The sequence below is a fragment of the Polypterus senegalus genome, chromosome 6 (assembly GCF_016835505.1).
Source record: "Polypterus senegalus isolate Bchr_013 chromosome 6, ASM1683550v1, whole genome shotgun sequence".
Taxonomy (NCBI): Eukaryota; Metazoa; Chordata; class Cladistia; order Polypteriformes; family Polypteridae; genus Polypterus; species Polypterus senegalus.
The window spans coordinates 114701896-114721954 of NC_053159.1; the positions used below are offsets into that span (position 1 = coordinate 114701896).

At 37.0% G+C, this 20059-nt stretch overlaps 1 protein-coding gene across 6 annotated transcripts in view; it reads left to right on the top strand.

The window, feature by feature from the left end:
- Positions 1–756: 756 nt before the first annotated feature.
- Positions 757–20059, top strand: part of ggnbp2 (gametogenetin binding protein 2) — a 41566-nt gene continuing 22263 nt past the window's right edge. For 2 of the 6 annotated variants that reach the window (XM_039756831.1, XM_039756836.1), the window contains exons 1-6: positions 757–862; positions 1964–2089; positions 8220–8300; positions 10455–10708; positions 10800–10898; positions 19659–19772. In XM_039756831.1, coding sequence (XP_039612765.1) covers positions 1997–2089; positions 8220–8300; positions 10455–10708; positions 10800–10898; positions 19659–19772 — 641 coding nt within the window. In that variant the 5' untranslated portion in view covers positions 757–862; positions 1964–1996. Of the gene's footprint in view, positions 876–996; positions 1017–1582; positions 1605–1890; positions 2090–8219; positions 8301–10454; positions 10709–10799; positions 10899–19658; positions 19773–20059 lie in introns of those variants that run through there. The other 4 variants (XM_039756832.1, XM_039756833.1, XM_039756835.1 and 1 more) reach the window with 4 other exon arrangements.

Here is a 20059-nt window from a genome sequence, read left to right on the forward strand (position 1 = left end):
TGCACTTAACTAATCATCTTATTCCAGTAATCACTCCACTCGTCCGCTGACTCTCATTTCTTTGGCATAACTAATAACCGATTCCTATCCTTACAAAACACTAACAGTAACCCATCTCTTAAAAGATCTAGCTCCCTCAAATATCCCAACGCGTCCTTTAAATCTATAGTTGATTTAATAGGATTAACATCGGAGACTGGATCAGATCCAAAGTATTGCAATACCTTAAACTCTTCCTTTCTTCTTTTGTTTAACTCCTGCTTACTATCCTCACCACTGGATAATGCATGACTATACTCCTCTATTCTTATTTGATTTTTCTTGTTCCCGAATGTCATGCCATTCTCTTTCTTTCAAAGCAACTCCTTGCATCCAAAACCATTTCCTTCTTTCTCGTCACTTCCTTCCACCGCCACTCCAGTCACAGCTCATGCTTCCTCTTCCCGCCTTCCAATGACGCCCCACTCCGCGCGCCTTCTTTTCCCGTCATGCATAGTAATGTCTTGCGATATTGACCGAACTACTTTTTTGCAACGTCCTCCTAAGGGGTCAAAGGTTGTAGTGCGATTATGCCGCCACGTAATCCGCCAGAGAATATTTTTGAGGGAGGTGTTTTAGTTTCATTATAACTGATATGATGGCTTTTCGGCCAACGAACACAAATACACAAATAAAAAAATTACAAGCAATTTGCAAAGTTTTCGTGAAAGCACTTTTTGCATGTCTAGCAAGTGCGCCACATGCACCAAATCTTGTTCCACGAACTAACTTGGCGCTGGCGGAGTGATACACGGCATAGTGCGTTTCTACTCTGACGCTTCGGCTTTTCGAAAATTCTGGTGGATGGTGATTCTGAGAACGGGTAATACAGTTTGGTAATATTATCTTGACATTTTTATTAAGAGGTCATTTGTATGTAATATTTGTTAAAGAAGTTGGTTGTTGTATGTAGCATATGTTGTTTGGAACAGTGAAGAAACCAGTTTGAGTCAGCTCAAGAGTCTCGCGATAAGAAGGTGGAACGATAGAATTCCGTATAGAATTCTATTTAGGAAATACAAAAAAAAAATACCGGGGTTGTGCCGAGTTTGTACGTTATGGTGGTTATGTGCAGGAGAAGAGCTGCTTTTCTCGCGAGTTTATTAAACCCATTTTATAGATTTCTTGAGCACAAACTCGACGTTGTGTTTGATGTACGCGTTGTGTGCGTATCGTTGGCCCGTGTTCCCCTCCCCTGTTAAACCGAGTTGTGCCGCGCAGTATTTATGCGAGGCTAATTAATGGTGGTACTATCACACTTAATCGTGTCTCTGTACGGCCGAGATACGGTAAACATTACTATTACACAGTTTATTAAATAATGCACATGACTTTGTTCGCAGTACAGTCTCTGCGTTGAGGGATCACCAGCTGATGGTATAGGCCTAACACGATCAGCTGATTTTTAAGGCCCACATTTTCCTCTTCTGGCGACGATGTATTAAGTTCCGCATACTCATTTTAGTATACTGGATAATCAGAGGTACAGTTTGGATTTTGGCGCGAGGTATCAACGTACAATATCACGATTCGTACATTAGAACTGCTTCGTGCTGAGTGTGCAGGTGATTACTCAACGAGCAGCATTTTGTCATTGTTAAAAGTAGTTTCGGGGTACCTCGAAGATATTTATCCATGCATGCAATTAATGTACAGGAAAGGTCGTACTGCAGAATAGAAATAAACGTATGATGTGAGGCACATCGAGGTTTGTTGCTAAAAGTAAAAAAAAAAAAAGTTTACGTAGACGTCAAGAGTCAAAGCATGAACTGTGACAATAAAAATGGAGAGGGACTATTAAATGTATGCATCGAGTGCTGATTATTTTTGTGTAATTGTTTCTTCCTTCAGGTTGGCGAAAGTGCTTCTGTGCTATTTTGACCACTTGGAAATCGCTTACGGTTACTGTTCCCCCTGTTTGCAGGCTCTGGTACTACGAGCGAACACTGCTGAAGATATGGCGCGTTTGGTTGCTGTTTGCAGGGACGGAGAGGAGGATTTCCCATTCCTTGAACGACAGATTCCCCTCTATATTGATGACACCCTTACGGTAAGTTTGCATTCTTTATTTTACCTCCACAATCTAGTCGATGCTCCTCTTCAGTAGTGAAAAGTGTCATTTTAAGCAGTGCTTCTCTTCCCACTAGGACAACAGGGCCGTATATGCTGCGAATGTCGTGGAAAACGTGATGGATTGCGTGGTTGTATAGTAACGCGATGATTACGCTCACGGGAGCTTTTTGTTCTGATTGTGGGAGAAATCATGCTTCTTTGACTAAGCGCAGATTTTATTATTCGTGTCCGTATACAGTTAGTGGTGTTTCTTTTCGATCCAAACTTATTTGTATTAGCAATTATTGAAATGAGAAGGAAATTTTTGATTTGTCTGAACTTTCTAGACGAGATTAATTAACCACAAATTGGGGTATTCTGTAATTGGTCACTTTTTATGTATATAACAACTGCACCACAGGTAGAACAGTTTTTTATATTTGGTTATTTATATAGTTACGTTGAATTTCATCATAATACCACATTTTTTACGAGGTATATTAAAGTGAGGGAAATTTCTTAATTGATAATTTTATGGATTACATTCGGTGTATTTCGCGTCAATGTGCAGCAGCAGCAATACGCAGTCCGTTACGGTTGCGTTCCGCTGACAAATAATTTTTTTGAAGAGCATTAATTATGATTTGAGCAACTCTTTGCCATAAAAGATGTGCTTCCATCGAGATTGTGCATGCAGTTCTAAAGGAAACATTGGCTTTCGTTCAACCTTTTTTTTACGTCTTCCTGATTTATTTATTTTTTTGGGTGCATAAAGTTATCTTCACGTACATTGATAATTTCAAAAGTCTTCCTGCGCTGCCTTCGGTATACATTTTAGGATATTAATAAATGCGTCTATGTATAAATGGTTTTAAGTTTACGTTTGTGAGCTATTTCTATCTTTGTTCATATTTAAATATATTTTGGAGTGTGTGCTTGTATATCCATACAATAGAAATCTGTCTTGCCAGACTAATGTGATGAGTTTTACATATATATATTATGGGTATATGTAAATTGTGCATATCTTAGTATGCAAAAACTTGTTTACATAAATTCACAAATTCTTGAAGCTTGGTAAAACAAGGTCTTTCAATGAAAGAATGTTTACTTGGTTTATATGGAATTGTGAGCCATACAATCACATTTAATTTATTCATAAATTAGGATTTTGTCACCTTACAAATGAACAGTTTTTGTTCCTAGTTATATGGAGCTTAGACTTTTATGAAATGTGAATACTATTGATGTAAATCCTCTGTAGACCGTCTAGACATTAGCTGTCAGTGTTTCAAGAAATAAACCAGGCTTCTCTGCAGCAAGACACCTTTATGAGCTATGTGAAAATACCAATTTTCAGAATGTCCTGTCTTAAGATTGCACAGATATTACTTTGCTGTTACTGAAGAAATATCAGATATCCTTATCTCTGTATTTTGATTTATCTGTATATGCGTGTTTGGTGTGGGTGGGGGGGGGGTCTGTATTCAAAAATACAAAACCTATCTTTTTTTTTTTTTTGATAGGTTTCACAGTTGTGACATTCATTCATTTACCCTAGATGCTTGTTTTTAAGTGAGTCTATCTATCTATCTATCTATCTATCTATCTATCTATCTATCTATCTATCTATCTATCTATCTATCTATCTATCTATCTATCTATCTATCTATCTATCTATCTATCTATCTATCTATCTATCTATCTATCTATCTATCTATCTATCTATCTATCTATCTATCTATCTATCTAGTCAGAAAAGCATCTATCTTAGCGGACACATGCAAAAGGAGAATGTGTAACAAAAGCCATACTTTTAAATGGAATTTACCCACATCAAAATGGAAACGACTTGTTTCAGAAAATATGCATGCAGTTAAGATTATCAGATTTTTTTACACTGTCTTTCCCTAGAGTAGGATATGCATTGAGTGCACAGTTCAAGTGATGGGCATTGGTGGAAGTCAGAAGTACTGGAGTAGAATGTCACAAAGTAAAGAATGTGTTATTAGCTCTTTAGCGCGGCATTACCTTTTGACTAAAATGGTTCAACCATGTTTTTATTCAAACTTTTAAATGGGGAAGGTTTCAGGATTAATGGGTAATAATGAAAAATGTCCCCATCAGTAACAAAAATGGCAGCATCGCTTGACTTGAGCTGACAGCGAAGGCATTTGTTCTTGGTAGGCGTTAGTTAACATTTTCCCCTCGTGCACCACCAATCCTTATTTTATAACTTCAGGTTGTAAGTTTTCCTAAAGCAAGTCACCTATATTCAAGCTCATACACTATTGATAAGGTTCAGCATATAAGCTACATTTTTCATCTTCTTGGGAGTGGTATAAAATAAGTTATTTGGATTATATTTAAACTATCAACACAAAGACTACAGTCAGAACTCCCAAATGTTTCTTATGTACAATTACAGCTGTGTTATTGATAAAGAAAGCTGTAATAATATCTACTGTAGAGGTTTAAGTTGTGCTTTATAAAGTTACGATTGTCTTCTTAAAGAAATGCTGGAGTATTTCAGAAATAAATAACATTGAAAACAGCAATGCATATGGATATCCTTGCAATATTAATGTGTGTGAACCAACATTCTTTTTTTTTTTTGCCAATACTGATCATGAATGTCATGTTGCTGAATCATCTGATTCCAATAACGATGTGTGATATTTTTTTTTTTATTTTTTTGATTGTAAAAAAATTGTTTAAAGAGCACCTGCATGACTTAAACGTATAGAAGCCTTTTGTTCTATATTGATGTGTTGATATTTTTACAATTAAGCTATAGACCACAGCTGTTACCCATTACATTTTTCTCTTGAAATTGAAGTTTTGTAGGCTTTTTGTTTAGTAAACATAAAAATACTAAAATAAATAGTAGCTTAGAATACATTTCTTTTTGACTAACTAAATATGTAGAGAAGATATTTATCCATAATACTTATGGCATTAAAGAAAATGCTTCACCACATAAGATGTCATATTGTTTGATTTTTTTTCTGTAATGTACTTATGTCCATTAACTTTACTTAAACTTGTAAAATTACAGTGCTGACGCAGTAAAACTACAATATCATAGTTACAATTTTTTTTTTGAGATTTTGTACAAATGTTTCTGTTTTTTGCCTTTTTGATAGTAAATCCTATTATTTTGTACCATCTAATATCTTTTTAAAAACCATATTACAATTGCAATTGGTGTTCCCAGCATGTGTATTAGTGGACAAACTACTGTTGCAGTTATTGATAGTAAAGGATTAATTGAGGTGTGAATTGATTCATGTTATAAGAATAGCTCCAGGGTTATTCCAGCCACACCAATGAAGCAGTCCTGGAAATAATTCTTGGCTGGGATTTAAAGCACTCTTTTGGCATTAACATTTGAACTTGGAGGTTGGTGGTTAAGGGTCTTCAGTCATGAGGAAGTGACACCCACTGCTTGGTGGAAAAGAAGCAGAAGGTGCACAAAGAGTCCTTTGTGTTAGTATTAGAAAGGTGTGGTTAAGAGATATTGCACTCTGCCAATTAAACAGGAAGTCAAGATATGATTACCTAAGCCAATTAAGCGAATTAATAAGATGCATTATTTTATATTTTGTGGGAAATATTCTTGCCTGTGGTTTTTCCTTCAATTGGAGCTCCTTCTGAGTTTAGAAGTGATAAATAAGCCATTATTCTATAGAACTGCATTCAGTCAGAAACAAGGGAACATACTTTAGAAAACTGGGGGGAAATGTAGGAATGCTCTGATCAGGTTTTTTTAGGGGCTGATATTGATCACCAGCTTTGCTTTTACTAGAACTGGACAGTTCCGTTACTCTTTTTAAAAAAAACACACACACCCCCAACACACTATGCATCTGCCTAATAGGATTTGTAAAAATATATGTTAATCTTGGTATTTTTACAGTTAAACGGAAGATCTCAGGTTGAAGGTATTTACTATTATTAACGAAATGCTAAGGGTTATTGCTCACTAACCATAAGAAATACTAAAATCCCTACAAATTTTTTTTTTTTTTTTTGGTAACTAATGAAAATGATCAAAACATTTCTACATAATATAGCATAGAGGAAAGTAAAAGCTTGCTAATAAGATATCAGGAATATACAAGGCTAAGAATTGTCATCCACATTCGGAATGTCTGTTTTAGTTAAAGATTTAAAGGTCTAAACCCATCAAAACGGCTGCTGTTTTTAATTCTGCCAAAAGTGTGTCTTTCCTTTTCTTCCAGTTGAAGTTCTGCTGGACAACATTTACATCTGCCATTTCTTTCCATGCACGGAGCAATACTGATTGCTTTTACTGTTTATTATACCTCTGTGTTTACTGTAAAAGAAAATATTTTTCTCTCCCTTCAAGGGTCTGACAGTCGGCTCTCTTTTTTACAGGAAGTTCAGGTTGTAACAACATCTGAGCTTCCTTAGTTACCGTAATGCTCTGAATAAAGGAGCACTTTAACTAGATTTACATAAAGCTTAGGAAAGAGAGGCCAAAAAAAGTTTGTTTTTTTGTCAATTTATTAATCATGTTCAAGTCATTTAGATTAAAACCTAGCCTATTTAGATTGGCTGTAATTGATTGGAGTATTACTAGACAAATGTGTAAGATTTTTAGAATTTTGTTTTGAGCATATCTGTTCATTTGGAACTATTAAAATATTGAATTAAACTTGCACAGAATTAAATAATTCATATTGCTAACTGAAAGTGTCGCATTTCAAATTTTCTCTTAGTCAATTTTTTGACAATGCTGTATTTCTCTTGCAATGTTTTATACAGAAATTCTGCTGAAGGTGTGTACCTATACATAGCAATGTTAGATGAATGTATCATCCCTTTTTCTTGTGATGCAGCACTAGCACCTTTTTTGTCTTCAATAAATTAATTTATCTTCACATCTGTCATGAAATATAATAAACATAAGCTAAATAAAATGCAGAGATCTGCTATTACTCACAATTCTTAGTATTAATAAATTTCCATTCTGTTTTTGGGTGATTTGTTTTAATCATTGTTAGATTCTTGAATAATTTACTTCTCCAGGAGCAATTGCAAGTAATCGGATTCTACTTCTTCCTGCTTTCATCTTTATTTTTTTTTACTGCTGCTTTTTGTGAATGTGCTGAACCAAATCAAACTTTGGGCTGAAACTAGCAAGTCTAAAATGAGTTTAGGCCATTCACATGACCTAAAACACATGAATATTGCCTCATACTTAATTGTTTAAATGAATATGTGGTGATTTTTTTGCACAACTAAGATAATTGTTTCAGTTGACTCGTATGAAAATGCATAATTAACAGTAGATGTACAGAAAGGGTTCAAAGTAATTTACAAGACATGTTGACATAAATTTAATTATCCTTCTGCTTGCATATATAAATTGATGACATCACTCGAACATTACTTTGTCCATTTCAGGTATTCCCTGATGAGAGTTTTTACAAGTTTTCACAATTCTAGTTCAGGTTATCTAAATCTGGGTTATCTTAATTACACTCTGTCTCTCACTTTATAAAACATGTTATACTACTTATGAAAACACAATATTTAACAGCAAACTAAAGATGCCAAAACTGTCCAAACTGTCAGTATGTCTGTTATATACAAAGTTAATATGTTGGTTTTAACTTAGTGCAATATAGCGCCAGGGTCAAATTTTTGGATCTGGCATAGTCCGCAATCTTTCCCTGATCAACTGAATGAGGGGGTACAAAATTTTGGTATTAATTGGTGGATTTCTATAACGGACATGTATATACACACAGAGATTTGAGTGTTGTGTGTTAAAGTGAAGCTGTGAGAATTTGGATATACTGTACTGCCATGCTGTGCTTTTTGTAAAATCCAAAAAAAGTATTTATTTAATACATTCTTATTTATCCTGATGCTGGAGAGTGGTGTTGCTCTGTATGTTGTTTGGACATGTCAGAATTTCACTGCATGTGTGACAATACAACTGCTACAATTGCTACTTTTTTAAAAATGCATATTTGGCACAATTATTACATTAGTACTATGTGTGTGTGTGTATATATATATATATATATATATATATATATATATATATATATATATATATATATATATATGAGACGTTTTACTTGTATTTTCAGATGGTGATGGAATTTTCTGATAATGTGTTAAACCTTGAAAGTTTTCAGATGAACACAGCACAAATGAAACAGTTTATACAGGTAAGATTTTTTCTTTCCTACCCAGTAATGTTTTAAATGATAAATATAAGGGTTTTGTCATATTAGTATTTTTATTTATATAATAGTTAAATGTAAAAAAAAAAAAAAAGCTTTAAAGATCTTATATTGAGTGGAACATGCACCCTTTCTGTGATTAAAGTCACTCTTAACACACGGGAAACTTGATCGGGCATATGGGATTGGGATCCCTTGGTCAGTTTAGCCTTCTAGCGTGAAATGGATAGCAGAGGTAGTCAGGATTGAAATACTACACAAAGGAACCTCATTTTCAAATACAGGATAATGAATAGTAGATCAACTCCTGGGAGCCCCTCAACTGATAACATCCTATGGTTTCCATCTGATTACTGTGATTTGCATGTGAGCTAATATAGTCTACCTCTTCATATAGATATTTTAGAAAGTTTATTATTGCGGCTGGAATGTTCAGCATGTAAATATTGAAAAACTGAAGGGGTACCCAAAAATAACCGGAATTGAAAATTAAATTGTTTTAATAATTTTTACTTGCTGAAACTTTAGTTTCCTTCAAAGTACTCTCCATTTGAATGAATGCACATGTCCAAGCAGTTTTCCCACTGGCAGAAATATTTTTGGAAATGCTGAAGAGGAACGTTTCCCAATACATGCAGCGATTTTCCCCCCCAGTTTTGACTTCCTCCACAGTACAAAAATGCTTTCCTTTGAGTTCTTTTTTTCTTTCGGGAACAAGAAAAAGATCGGACAGGTAGGGAAGGTGGCAAAAACTCCCAAGAGACACAAGTCAATTCAGATATCTCTTCAATAGCCTGATGACAATATTCGTAAATTGCATTGCAAACTTTTTTAAGATTTTCATCATTCCTAATTGTGGATGGTCGGCCAGATCTTGGTTGGTCTTCAAGTGACATTTCCCCTCATTTGAAATGCGAAAACCACTCGTAGACCTGTGTTTTACTTAAAGCTTCCTCTTTAAAAGAAGTTTCAAGCATTACTACAGTTTCAGCAGCTGTTTTCTCCAAGAGAAGAGAAGATTTATCACAGACTCACTGTTGTTTATGATCACCCATCACAAAAATCGCAGAACACGTTTAACAATTACCAAGAGAATCCAACACTGAATGCCATATGAACACTGCAAACTTGGCAGACTGCCATAGAATTCTGTAAGTATGCTACACCTAGTTGCAAAAGTCCCAACTAACTCTAGATTGTGCGCCAGGTACAGATTCCGGTTATTTTGGGGTACCTCCTCATGAAACTGCACCATAGGCCATTACATTGAGAATGCTTGGCAAAAAGGTCACATGAAAAATACCAGTTTCTAGAAAAAGCAACAGTGGCAAAATCATATGGGAGGGAAACTCCCTTGTTCCTGTTGAGTGCTAGCATTTCACTTTATTTTGCTAGAAAAAAAACTGCTGTGTGGTGTTGGGGTCTCTACACTGGTGCAGGTAACTTGTATATCCATTTAATTACTGTGTCATTTACTTTGCACTTACATTGTATTACATAAAAAGCACACTTTGTGTCCCTCTTTTTTGTTTTTTAAACTTGGAGCACAATACTATTAAAAAATTAATATAAGCAAAGAACCCTGGGTACCCCATCCAACAGTACCAGTCTTTCACCTATTGTTGCTGGGATAAACACCTCCTTCCTGAATTGAATAATTTAGTTAAAAATTGAATCGGTTGCACTTCTGCTACTACATTGGGAAAGCATTATTCATGTTTTGACATATTTATCTGTGAATCTGTCATTTGAAGAGAATAATAAGTGATATTAAAATTCCAATTTTTTTTTCTATGATCTATACTTATCAGTAATACTTTATAGATTCATATTGTCTTATCATTTGTCCAAAAATTGCTTCATTTGGGGAAAAATATCTGGTTTAGGAACTGAGCAAAGATTAGCTTAATTTGTCATCTGACTGAATAGTCTGGTGTATGATTAATTTGCTGTTGCTGGTTTATTATCAGTAATATTTTCAGACTTGATTAGTCTAGTTCAGGTAGTAATGTAAATTTAAACAAAAATTTAAAAAATACTTGTTAGTCACCAAATACTTTCTTCTTATTCCTAACAATATGCATAATTCGGCATTCTGTCATTCATTTGTAATCTTATTCTGTTCATTTCCCTTTCTAGTACCACAGTATGCTGAAGCAACAGGATTTGAACATTGCCATGATGGTGACATCCCGGGAAGTATTCAGTGCACTGTCTCAGCTTGTTCCATGTGTTGGCTGCCGCCGTAGTGTTGAACGTCTGTTTTCCCAGCTTGTTGAATCAGGAAATCCAGCTTTGGAGCCCCTGACAGTAGGATCCACAGGAGTTCTTTCTTTAACTAGAGCGTGTATGACTGATGCAAAGAAACTTTACACCTTGTTCTATGTTCACGGGTGAGTATTTGATCTGATTAAACCTAAACTGAAGTTAAATGACACATAATTTGACAAATTTATAATTTATTTCTATTTGTGTTGATTGTAGCTCAAAATTAAATGATATGATAGATGCAATTCCCAAAAGTAAGAAGAATAAAAGATGTCAGTTACACTCACTCGATACTCACAAGCCCAAACCTCTGGGGTAAGTGATTTGAATTAATCCCTTGTTTAGGTTAGGCTTGGTGGAACAGCTCTGCTCTCTTTAGTCTTGTCCTAAATGTTTTACTGTTAAGCATTTTCTTACCTCATTTTGATTTATTTTAAGCATATTATTCATTCATTTATGAGCTTAGTAAATTTTTGGGAGAACTATAACCAGTAAATATAAAATATTTGTGCACAGGTTAAAATCTAAAAAGGATTAAAAATCTAAGGTAAGCATTGCCCTGTTATTATTTAGAGGTGAAATTTTAAAGTGTTAAGACCGAGCAGTTTAGATCCATACTGAGGATTTCCTCATAGTGACTTTTACCCTTTTCTGAATTTTTTTTAACACTGTACTCTCTTTTTTCAAAGAGTTGGTTATTGGTTTAAGGTTCAGCTAAATCAATACCTAGACGTTGTAATTAAATGTAAATATTTCATTGATGTTTAGTAATACCAGGCTAACATTCAGCCCTATGTAGATATGCAAGGACAGATATTTGTGCATATCCTGTCTGTCTCTTCGTTTGAATATAAAGGCATCATCTGTTTAACACTAGAATTACTAAAGCTTATGAGAAAACTTGTAAATTCGGCCCACCTTAAGTCCACTTACACGTCTCAATTCAGCATCTTTTGTCTTGTAAATGTGTCGATAATCCCAAGCAGCCTGGTATACCAACCCCCCTAATGCCTGAGAAGCCTTGTTTATCAGTGAGTCAGGTACCTAGGCTAAAAAAATATATTGTTATTCGGAACACATGTATTTCATGTGTGTTCCATGTCTACAAAGATCTGTGCGAGTGTAGGATGACAGGAAATGTTGAACACATACCTAAAAGACAAATGTTTTCCATGTTTTAGTGCTAACCACAAAATGTAGACATGAAGTGTATAATGTGTGAAGACTGAAGTCCAAATATCAAATAAGCACTTTTACAAAAGATACAAGTATATCAGAACAAATGCGTTTCTACCCTAAGACTATAACCAAAGAAAAAGAAATCGGGTTAGTGTTGCTTGTTATCCCGTTTTCTTTGGTAGTACCACCACGGTTAGAGCTGCTGACTCCTATTCAAAAGGTCCTAGGTTCGAGTCTTAACATTTCCTAAAATAAACATTTTGGGTAGTGAGCTGTTCTTATTGATCGTGCCCCGGGTTAACAATAAACACCGCCAGTACTGTTAGCCAACAGGGTGCTGGCAGAAATTGGGGTACTGTTGACCTAAGAAATAGAAGGGGAGGAAGACATGTCCAGAGGCAGCAGGAGAGGAGGAAGGTAAAGAGAGTGGGACTGAGGGTAGCAACTTTGAATGTTGGCAGTATGACTGGTACGGGGAGAGAGTTAGCAGATATGATGGAGAGAAGGAAGGTTGATATATTGTGCGTGCAAGAGACTGAATGGAAGGGGTATAAGGCCAGGTGGTTCAGAGGTGGATTCAAATTGTTCTATCATGCTGTGGATGGGAGGAGAAATGGAGTTAGGGTTATTCTGAAAGAACAGAATGTCAAGAGTGTTTTGTACGTGAAAAGAGTGTCAGACAGAGTAATGAATATGAAGCTGGAAATTGGAGGTGTGATGATGAATGTTGTTAGTGCATATGCCCCGCAAGTTGGATATGCGATGAGAAAGATGATTTTTGGAGTGAGTTGGATGAAGTGATGAACAGTGTAGGGACAGAAAGTGGTGATTGGAGCGGATTTCAATGGACATGTTGGTGAATGGGAACATAGGATATGAGAAGGTGATGGGTAGGTATGGTGTCAAGGAGAGGAGTGAAGGTCAGAGGATAGTGGATTTTGCCAAAAGGATGGACATGGCTGTGGTGAATATGTATTTTAAGAAGAGGAAGGAACATAAGGTTACTTACAAGAGTGGAGGAAGATGCACACAGGTAGATTACATCCTATGCAGAAGAGTCAATCTGAAGGAGATTGAAGACTGCAAAGTGGTGGCAGGGGAAAGTAGTTAAGCAGCATAGGATGGTGGTCTGTAGGGTGACGTTGGAGATCAAGAAGAGGAAGAGACTGAGGACAGAGCCAAGGATCAAATGGTGGAAGTTGAAAAAGGAAGACAACAAGGTTGAGTTTAGGGAGAAGGTGAGACAGGCACTGGGTGGTAGTGAGAATTACCAGACAGTTAGGAAACTACAGCAGATGATATAAGGGTGTCAACAAGAAGGGTGCTTGGCGTGACATCGGGAAAGAGGAAAGAAAACCTGGTGGTGGAATGTGAAGTACAGGAGAGTATACAGAGGAAGATGATGGCAAAGAAGCAGTGGGATAGTCGGAGAGATGCAGAAAGTAGACAAGAATACAAGGAGATATGGCGCAAGGTGAAGAGAGAGGTGGCGAAGGCTACAGGAAAGGCGTATGATGAGTTGTAAGAGAGGTTGGACACTAAAGAAGGAGAAAAGGACCTGTACCAATTGGCTAGATAGAGGGACTGAGCTGGGAAAGATGTGAAGCAGGTTAGGGTAATAAAGGATAAAGATGGAAACATACTCGCAAGCGAGGAGAGTGTGTTGAGCAGATGGAAAGAGTACTTTGAGAGGCTGATGAATGTAGAGAACGAGAGAGAGAAGAGGTTGGATGATGGGGAGATAGTGAATCAGGAAGTGCAACGGATTAGCAAGTAAGGACAGCTATGAAGGGGGTGAAGAATAGAAAAGCTGTTGGTTCAGATGACATACCTGTGGAAGCATGGAGGTGTTTAGGGGAGATGGCAGTGGAGTTTTTAACCAGATTGTTTAATGGAATCTTGGAAAGTGAGAGGATGCCTGAGGAGTGAAGAAGTGGTGTACTGGTGCCGATATTTAAGAATAAGGGGTATGTGCATGACTGTAGTAACTACAGGGGGGGATAAAATTGATGAGCCACAGCATGAAGTTATGGGAAAGAGTAGTGGAAGCTAGGTTAAGAAGTTAGGTGGTGATTAGTGAGCAGCAGTATGGTGTCATGCCAAGAATGAGCACCACAGATGCGATGTTTGCTCCGAAGATGTTGATGGAGAAATATAGAGAAGGCCAGAAGGAGTTGCATTACGTCTTTGTGGACCCAGAGAAAGCATATGATAAGGTGCCTCAAGAGGAGTTGTGGTATTGTATGAGGAAGTCTGGAGTGGCAGAGAAGTATATAAGAGTTGTACAGGTTATGTACGTTGGGAAGTGTGTCCGTGGTGAGGTCTATGGTAGGAGTGATGGGTACATTTAAGGTGGAGGTGGGATTACATCAGGGATCAGCTCTGAGCCCTTTCTTATTTGCAATGGTGATGGACAGGTTGACAGACGAAATTAGACTGGAGTCCCCGTGGACTATATTTGTTGATGACATTGTGATCTGTAGCGATAGTAGGGAGCAGGTTGAGGAGACCCTGGAGAGGTGACAATATGCTCTAGATAGGAGAGGAATGAAAGTCAGTAGGGACAAGACAGACTACATGTATGTAAATGAGAGGGAGGTCAGTGGAATGGTGAGGATGCAAGTAGAGTTGGCGAAGGTAGATGAGTTTAAATACTTGGGTTCAGCAGTACAGAGTAATGGGGATTGTGGAAGAGAGGTAAAAAAGAGAGTGCGGGCAGGGTAAAATGGGTGGAGAAGATTGTCAGGAATGATTTGTAACAGACGAATACCAGCAAGAGTGAAAGGGAATGTCTGTAGGACGGTAGTGAGACCAGTTGTGTTATATGCGTTGGAGACGTTGGCACTGACCAGAAAGCAGGAGAGAGAGCTGGAGGTAGCAAAGTTAAAGATGCTAAGATTTGCATTGGATGTGACAAGGATGGACAGGATTAGAAATTAATACAATTGAGGGTCCGTTCAAGATGTACGGTTGGGAAACAGTCAGAGAGGCGAGATTGCTTTGGTTTGGCTTTGTGCAGAGGAGAGATACTAAGTATATTGGGAGTAGGAATGCAAAGAATAGAGCTGCCAGGCAAGAGAAAAAGAGGAAGGCCTGAGAGAAGGTTTATGGATGTGGTGAGAGAGGACATGCTGGTGATGGATGTAAGAGAACAAGATGCAGAGGACAGAAAGATATGGAAGAAGATGATCCACTGTGGCGACCTCTAACGGGAGCAGCCGAAAGAGGAAGAAAATTTAAAGAGATTTTCATGGGAATATGCATTATTTTCACTTTTACTTTAAAACTATTGTAAAATCAATACTTGTCCTTTATTTCTGGCCCCAGGCATGGTTAAATCTCTTTCCCGCAGGACATATAACGCTGCTCACGTTGTGAAGGGGGTGCAGCTGAACACACACTAACTAGAAGCGGTTGGATCATGTGCTGACTTGTTGCTGCTGGCGTGCTGCATGTTCTGCTTATCGTGCTGCGCGTCGATCATTTAAAAGCCTGTACAGCAGGTGTCCTTTTGCCACTTCGAGTTTCAACCTCTCGCGTTGTGAAGGGTTTGGGACTGAACGCACACTAAGGAGAAGCGGTCAGATCATCTGCTAGCTTGCTGCTGCTGGCGAGCTACGTGTTCTGCTTGTTGCTTGTCATTGTTTTAAGAGCTGGGAGCACATGAAGTGTGTCTGCCAAATGTATTCCAATAACTGCTAGGTTAGATGTCCATGAACTTGTTTTAAATGTTGTCTCACTGCCTTTTCTTGCGTGACAAAGTGTCTCTCGCAGGATGCCAAATTGTCTTCCGAGAAGATCACGTCTTGTCTCCCTCCCAAGATTTTTTTTTGTAATAGAGAAATTTGTAACATCTGTTGAAAAATACATAAGATATATATTTGCATCATTTAACTGGTTAAAAACCTTAAAGAGTAATATCTAATGGATGATTCAAATTAAATTTTGAGATGTCACTAAATTTAGGCGCTTTAATTTTTTTAAATATGTCCCTTTTTAGGTGTACTGTATTTGGATATAGTGTGCAGAACACCTATTGTGATAGCCTAGTCTGTCTGTCCAAGAGAAACAACTCTGACCACCATGAACCAATTTTGTTGAAATATGCCACACATTCTTCAGTTAAATTTTTGTTAAATCTTTTGACCAGATTGCACTGTACGCAGTTTTAAAAGTCCAGAATCTCCAATTGAAAACCTTTGATGAATTTATGAACTCTTCTATCTTTAACAGAGAATTGTTCTGTGCAGCTTATAAATACAAGTTAGTTTACTGTTTCAATTTTGCTTTAACCGCATTTACGCCAACATTCCATAAAAAAATTCCAAGGTGCATGCTTGCCCCGCCAAGTTCCCCTGCTCCCAGTTTGATGTAATAATAGCACAGTCAAAACTCTGACAAGGAATGCTTGATTAAGAACTTGTGTTCATTTTGATCAGCATCATTAGGTCAACCAAGTAGCAGATAAAAACAGACCATGCTGCCATTTGTTTCCTCTTCAAGCAAGAGTGTTTATTTATTTATTTTAATTTTATCCAAAAAAACCCATCCAAATCCTCCAACCACTGATGATAAAATAGAGGGCATTAAATGAGGGTGGGCTATATATCCGTTGGTGTATATGCTACACAAATGTCCCATTTTGGACTTTTAAAATCTATTTATCAAATGTAAACAATAACAGAACGTATAATGTCAAAGTATTTATTGATTTATAAATACACATTGATAAATTATTACATTTAGAACTCTTTTAAATGTTAGACAAGGTGTCAATGAGGAATATTTAACAGAATTATTTAAGAGAAATAAAGCTAACAAGATATACAGTATGTTCATTTGGAAGTAATGTTATAGAAAATAAACTTCCGGAAGGTTTAAAAAAAAATAAAAAAGAATATTGAACAATCTGGTGTTGAATTTTCACTGTTGCTGCAATTTGTTCTTTTACCACAGTTATCCAATGTCATTTCCAGAAATAGTTTGTTCAAGGCATCAGTGACACTAATTGCCAAATCAGGTTACCTAGAAACAGAATTTAAAAGGTTTGGTAACAGCCCAGGGGCCTCATGTATAAACGGTGCGTACGCACAGAAATGTTGCGTAAGAACTTTTCCACGTTCAAATCGCGATGTATAAAACCTACACTTGGCGTAAAGCCACGCACTTTTCCACGGTACCTCATGCCTTGTCGTACGCAAGTTCTCCGCTCGGTTTTGCAAACTGGTGGCACCCAGCGTCAAAGCAATGGTACTGTTCCTGTGTGGTTACTCATTATTTTCCTGATGCGGCTTTATAAATACACTGAAACTAACCGCATATTGTTTATTAGTGTAACGCATCTGATTGTAATTAACTTGTAGCAATATAATGGTCCAGGGAACAGCCATAGTATTCCAAATACCATAACTGCTTTAGTGTTGTTACTCTCACTTCTCCTTCGTTTCTTCTTCTTTCAGCTCCTCCCGTTAGGAGTTGCCACAGCGGATCATCTTTTTCCATATTACTGTCACTGCACCACTCGGAGTATTTATATCACTGTATCTGAGTGTGAATCACAGCAGCAGCTGATCGGAAAGAGAATTATCGGTATAAAGTTTGATGGACACGCTGCCTCAGCCACTGCAAAATGTTTTAAAGCCTTTCCTGTACAGACCTCGTGGTTCAGAAACACTTTCATCCCAAGAACTTTAAATGTACTTAATCAATTGCACCTTGTAGAGCTGTTTGTACTTATAAGTACACTCACCCCACTGTAAACTTGCACTATAGTTATAATATCGCACAACCTTAGCCACTTTATAAAGCGCGTATTTACATATGATGACGATATCATTTTTAAGGTGAAATACAGCAAAATATGTTTATTAAATTATACAGATAAAACTTTAACTTCATTTAAGTAATCTATATTCTTCACTGGGAGTGTCGTGAAGGATAGACTAATTAAACATGTACTACGAAGATATTTCAATGTCCCTTTAACGTTTTGAAGAATCGGCGCTAAGCTTACAGATGGCTTATCTTCTGTTACAGAGCTGATTGTGTGGCAGTCGGTTACTTGGGGAAAGAAAAGCACTGACTGCAGTGACGGCTACGCCAATATATATATTGAATATAAAACAGAAAGAGAAAATAACACCGTTAAAAACGCAGCGACAAATTTCGGCAAAAGTTAAATGCTTGTGTCATGAGCACGAGGCGGCTATGCAGTGTCTGCAACGGACGTGGCCATCCACCGTGCATAAGCTACCTTACTGACATTGGCGGGCGAAGGAGCCACCGATTCTTCCTCTGCCCAGTGCCACCACAAGCCTAGAGCCGCCCCTGAGTACTGCTGCAATAAATTTTCATCAAAGTGAAACACATGTTTAATAACGTGCTTTAACTCCTATCGTCATGAAAATATCAGGTATACATCTCAGTATTTTAGTTATTCAGAGAGCTGTAATATCACGAATGTAATGGATTCTGTGTCCAGTTGGAGGAAGAGAGCCCGTTTTAAGAAGCAAGTAGTGATTCACATACATAGGCACATAGAAGATCAAATACAAAACAAAGCATTTAATGTGCTACTTGCGATGTGATTTGAGAAACTGGTTAATTAAACGATTTTAAGATGAAGTTTATGATCTACTTTAATGACAAAATAAACTACATGATTAAAGTGGAAATGTTGAGATTGAAGTTGACATTTCGTGCTTTTTCCCCACTGTGTGCCTTTTTTTCTCTGTACCCTAATAAACTTTCATATGACACTCAGACAGTGGGCTACAACTTGGCTTTTCACGGTGACTTTGATATGTGACTTCTTTTTTATTTCCGGCACTGTGCAATTTTGTGAATGTGAGCTTTCAAGTTTCTCCAACACGCTATGTCACTCGATCAGCTTCCTTTTGTTGATTATACCACGGTTTATTTGAACAAATAGTATGTTTTTCCTTTGCCTCCACTTGGTATTCGCTGAAATTCTTATATTTTCAACCGTGCTTTTCCCATTGTCTTTTCACAGAAGGCTGAGCTTAATGGCGATTTTATATTGATTTGCATATTCAAAGAGGCGTAATTCTGGGAGGAGTTGGGGTGTTACATAAAGCGTGTGCACGAGTGTTACTTTTCATGCTGATCAGGATTTATGTAGCAGAAGAATGTGGAAGTTGCAGTACGCACAGATTTCTGCATCTGGATTTTTCTGTGCGTAAGCACATTTTGGCTTTTGTGCTTACGCCATATTATAGTGCGAGTTCTGAGCACGGCGTTATACATGAGGCCCCAGCAAGTTTATTACTATGGTCTTGATTTTTCAAAAATCAATTACATTTTTTGTGTCAACCTGTAATTGGGGTATTTTTGTGCTAAAAACAGTTTGTCTTTGGCATGGATGTAAATGCTGAAATCAATCTGATATGCACTTGGCAGGCAGCTCATCTCATATTCCTTGCAGCTAATGGATTTACAACGTAAACTAGTGTAACGTGCAACATGTAAACTAGCTTTATTTATCCTTAGGCTTACAAGGTAACATGCATCTTGTGAATTGAATTTAGAGACTTTTGTTAAGGTTCCTTTGATAGAGGAAGCTCAAGTTACTGATAACTTAAAGGCTGGAATGAGTATGTAGACTCCATCACAGAGACATCATCTTTACAACATGGTTTTGGGCTGAAATAGTTACATAAGGCATTGTAGACTGAAAGGGACAAGGGAAGAAACATTTTAATATTACCTGTCACGTGAACTGGCATGAAGGGTTTTGTCCAATGTTTTGGAATTTTAAATAGTTTGTGTGTATGTATGTGGTGTGTTTTTTTTTTTCTTTTACTGCAACCAAATATATGTAATAGTTTCATAGTAGTAATGTACTTTTTTCTTTTATGAATTCTGATTATTCAACAGAGGCTGTTGGATGGATGTGTGGGAGCTTATGTCCCAAGAATGCAGAGATGAAGTAGTATTGATAGATTCAACATGTTTATTAGAGACTCTGGAAAATTATCTAAGGAAACACAGGTAGGCCAAAGAAACCATTCATCTGCATCAGACAAAAGAGTTTTGTTTTTTTTTTTTTTTTTTTGGTTCTGTAATTTCATTAAACTTGTCTGAAGGCTATTTTTTCTTTATGGTATGTTTTCCACATTCCTTAACAAAATGCCTTTCAACATGGTTGCTTTGTCTCCTCTTTATTAATTGTGTTAGAGATTACCATACTCTTAAGTCACTTTGTCTGTTACTCAAAGTGTATGGTATCTAGTGGTTACATGCTGTTGCTGTTCCCTTCAGCAATGGGTTTCTGGTGC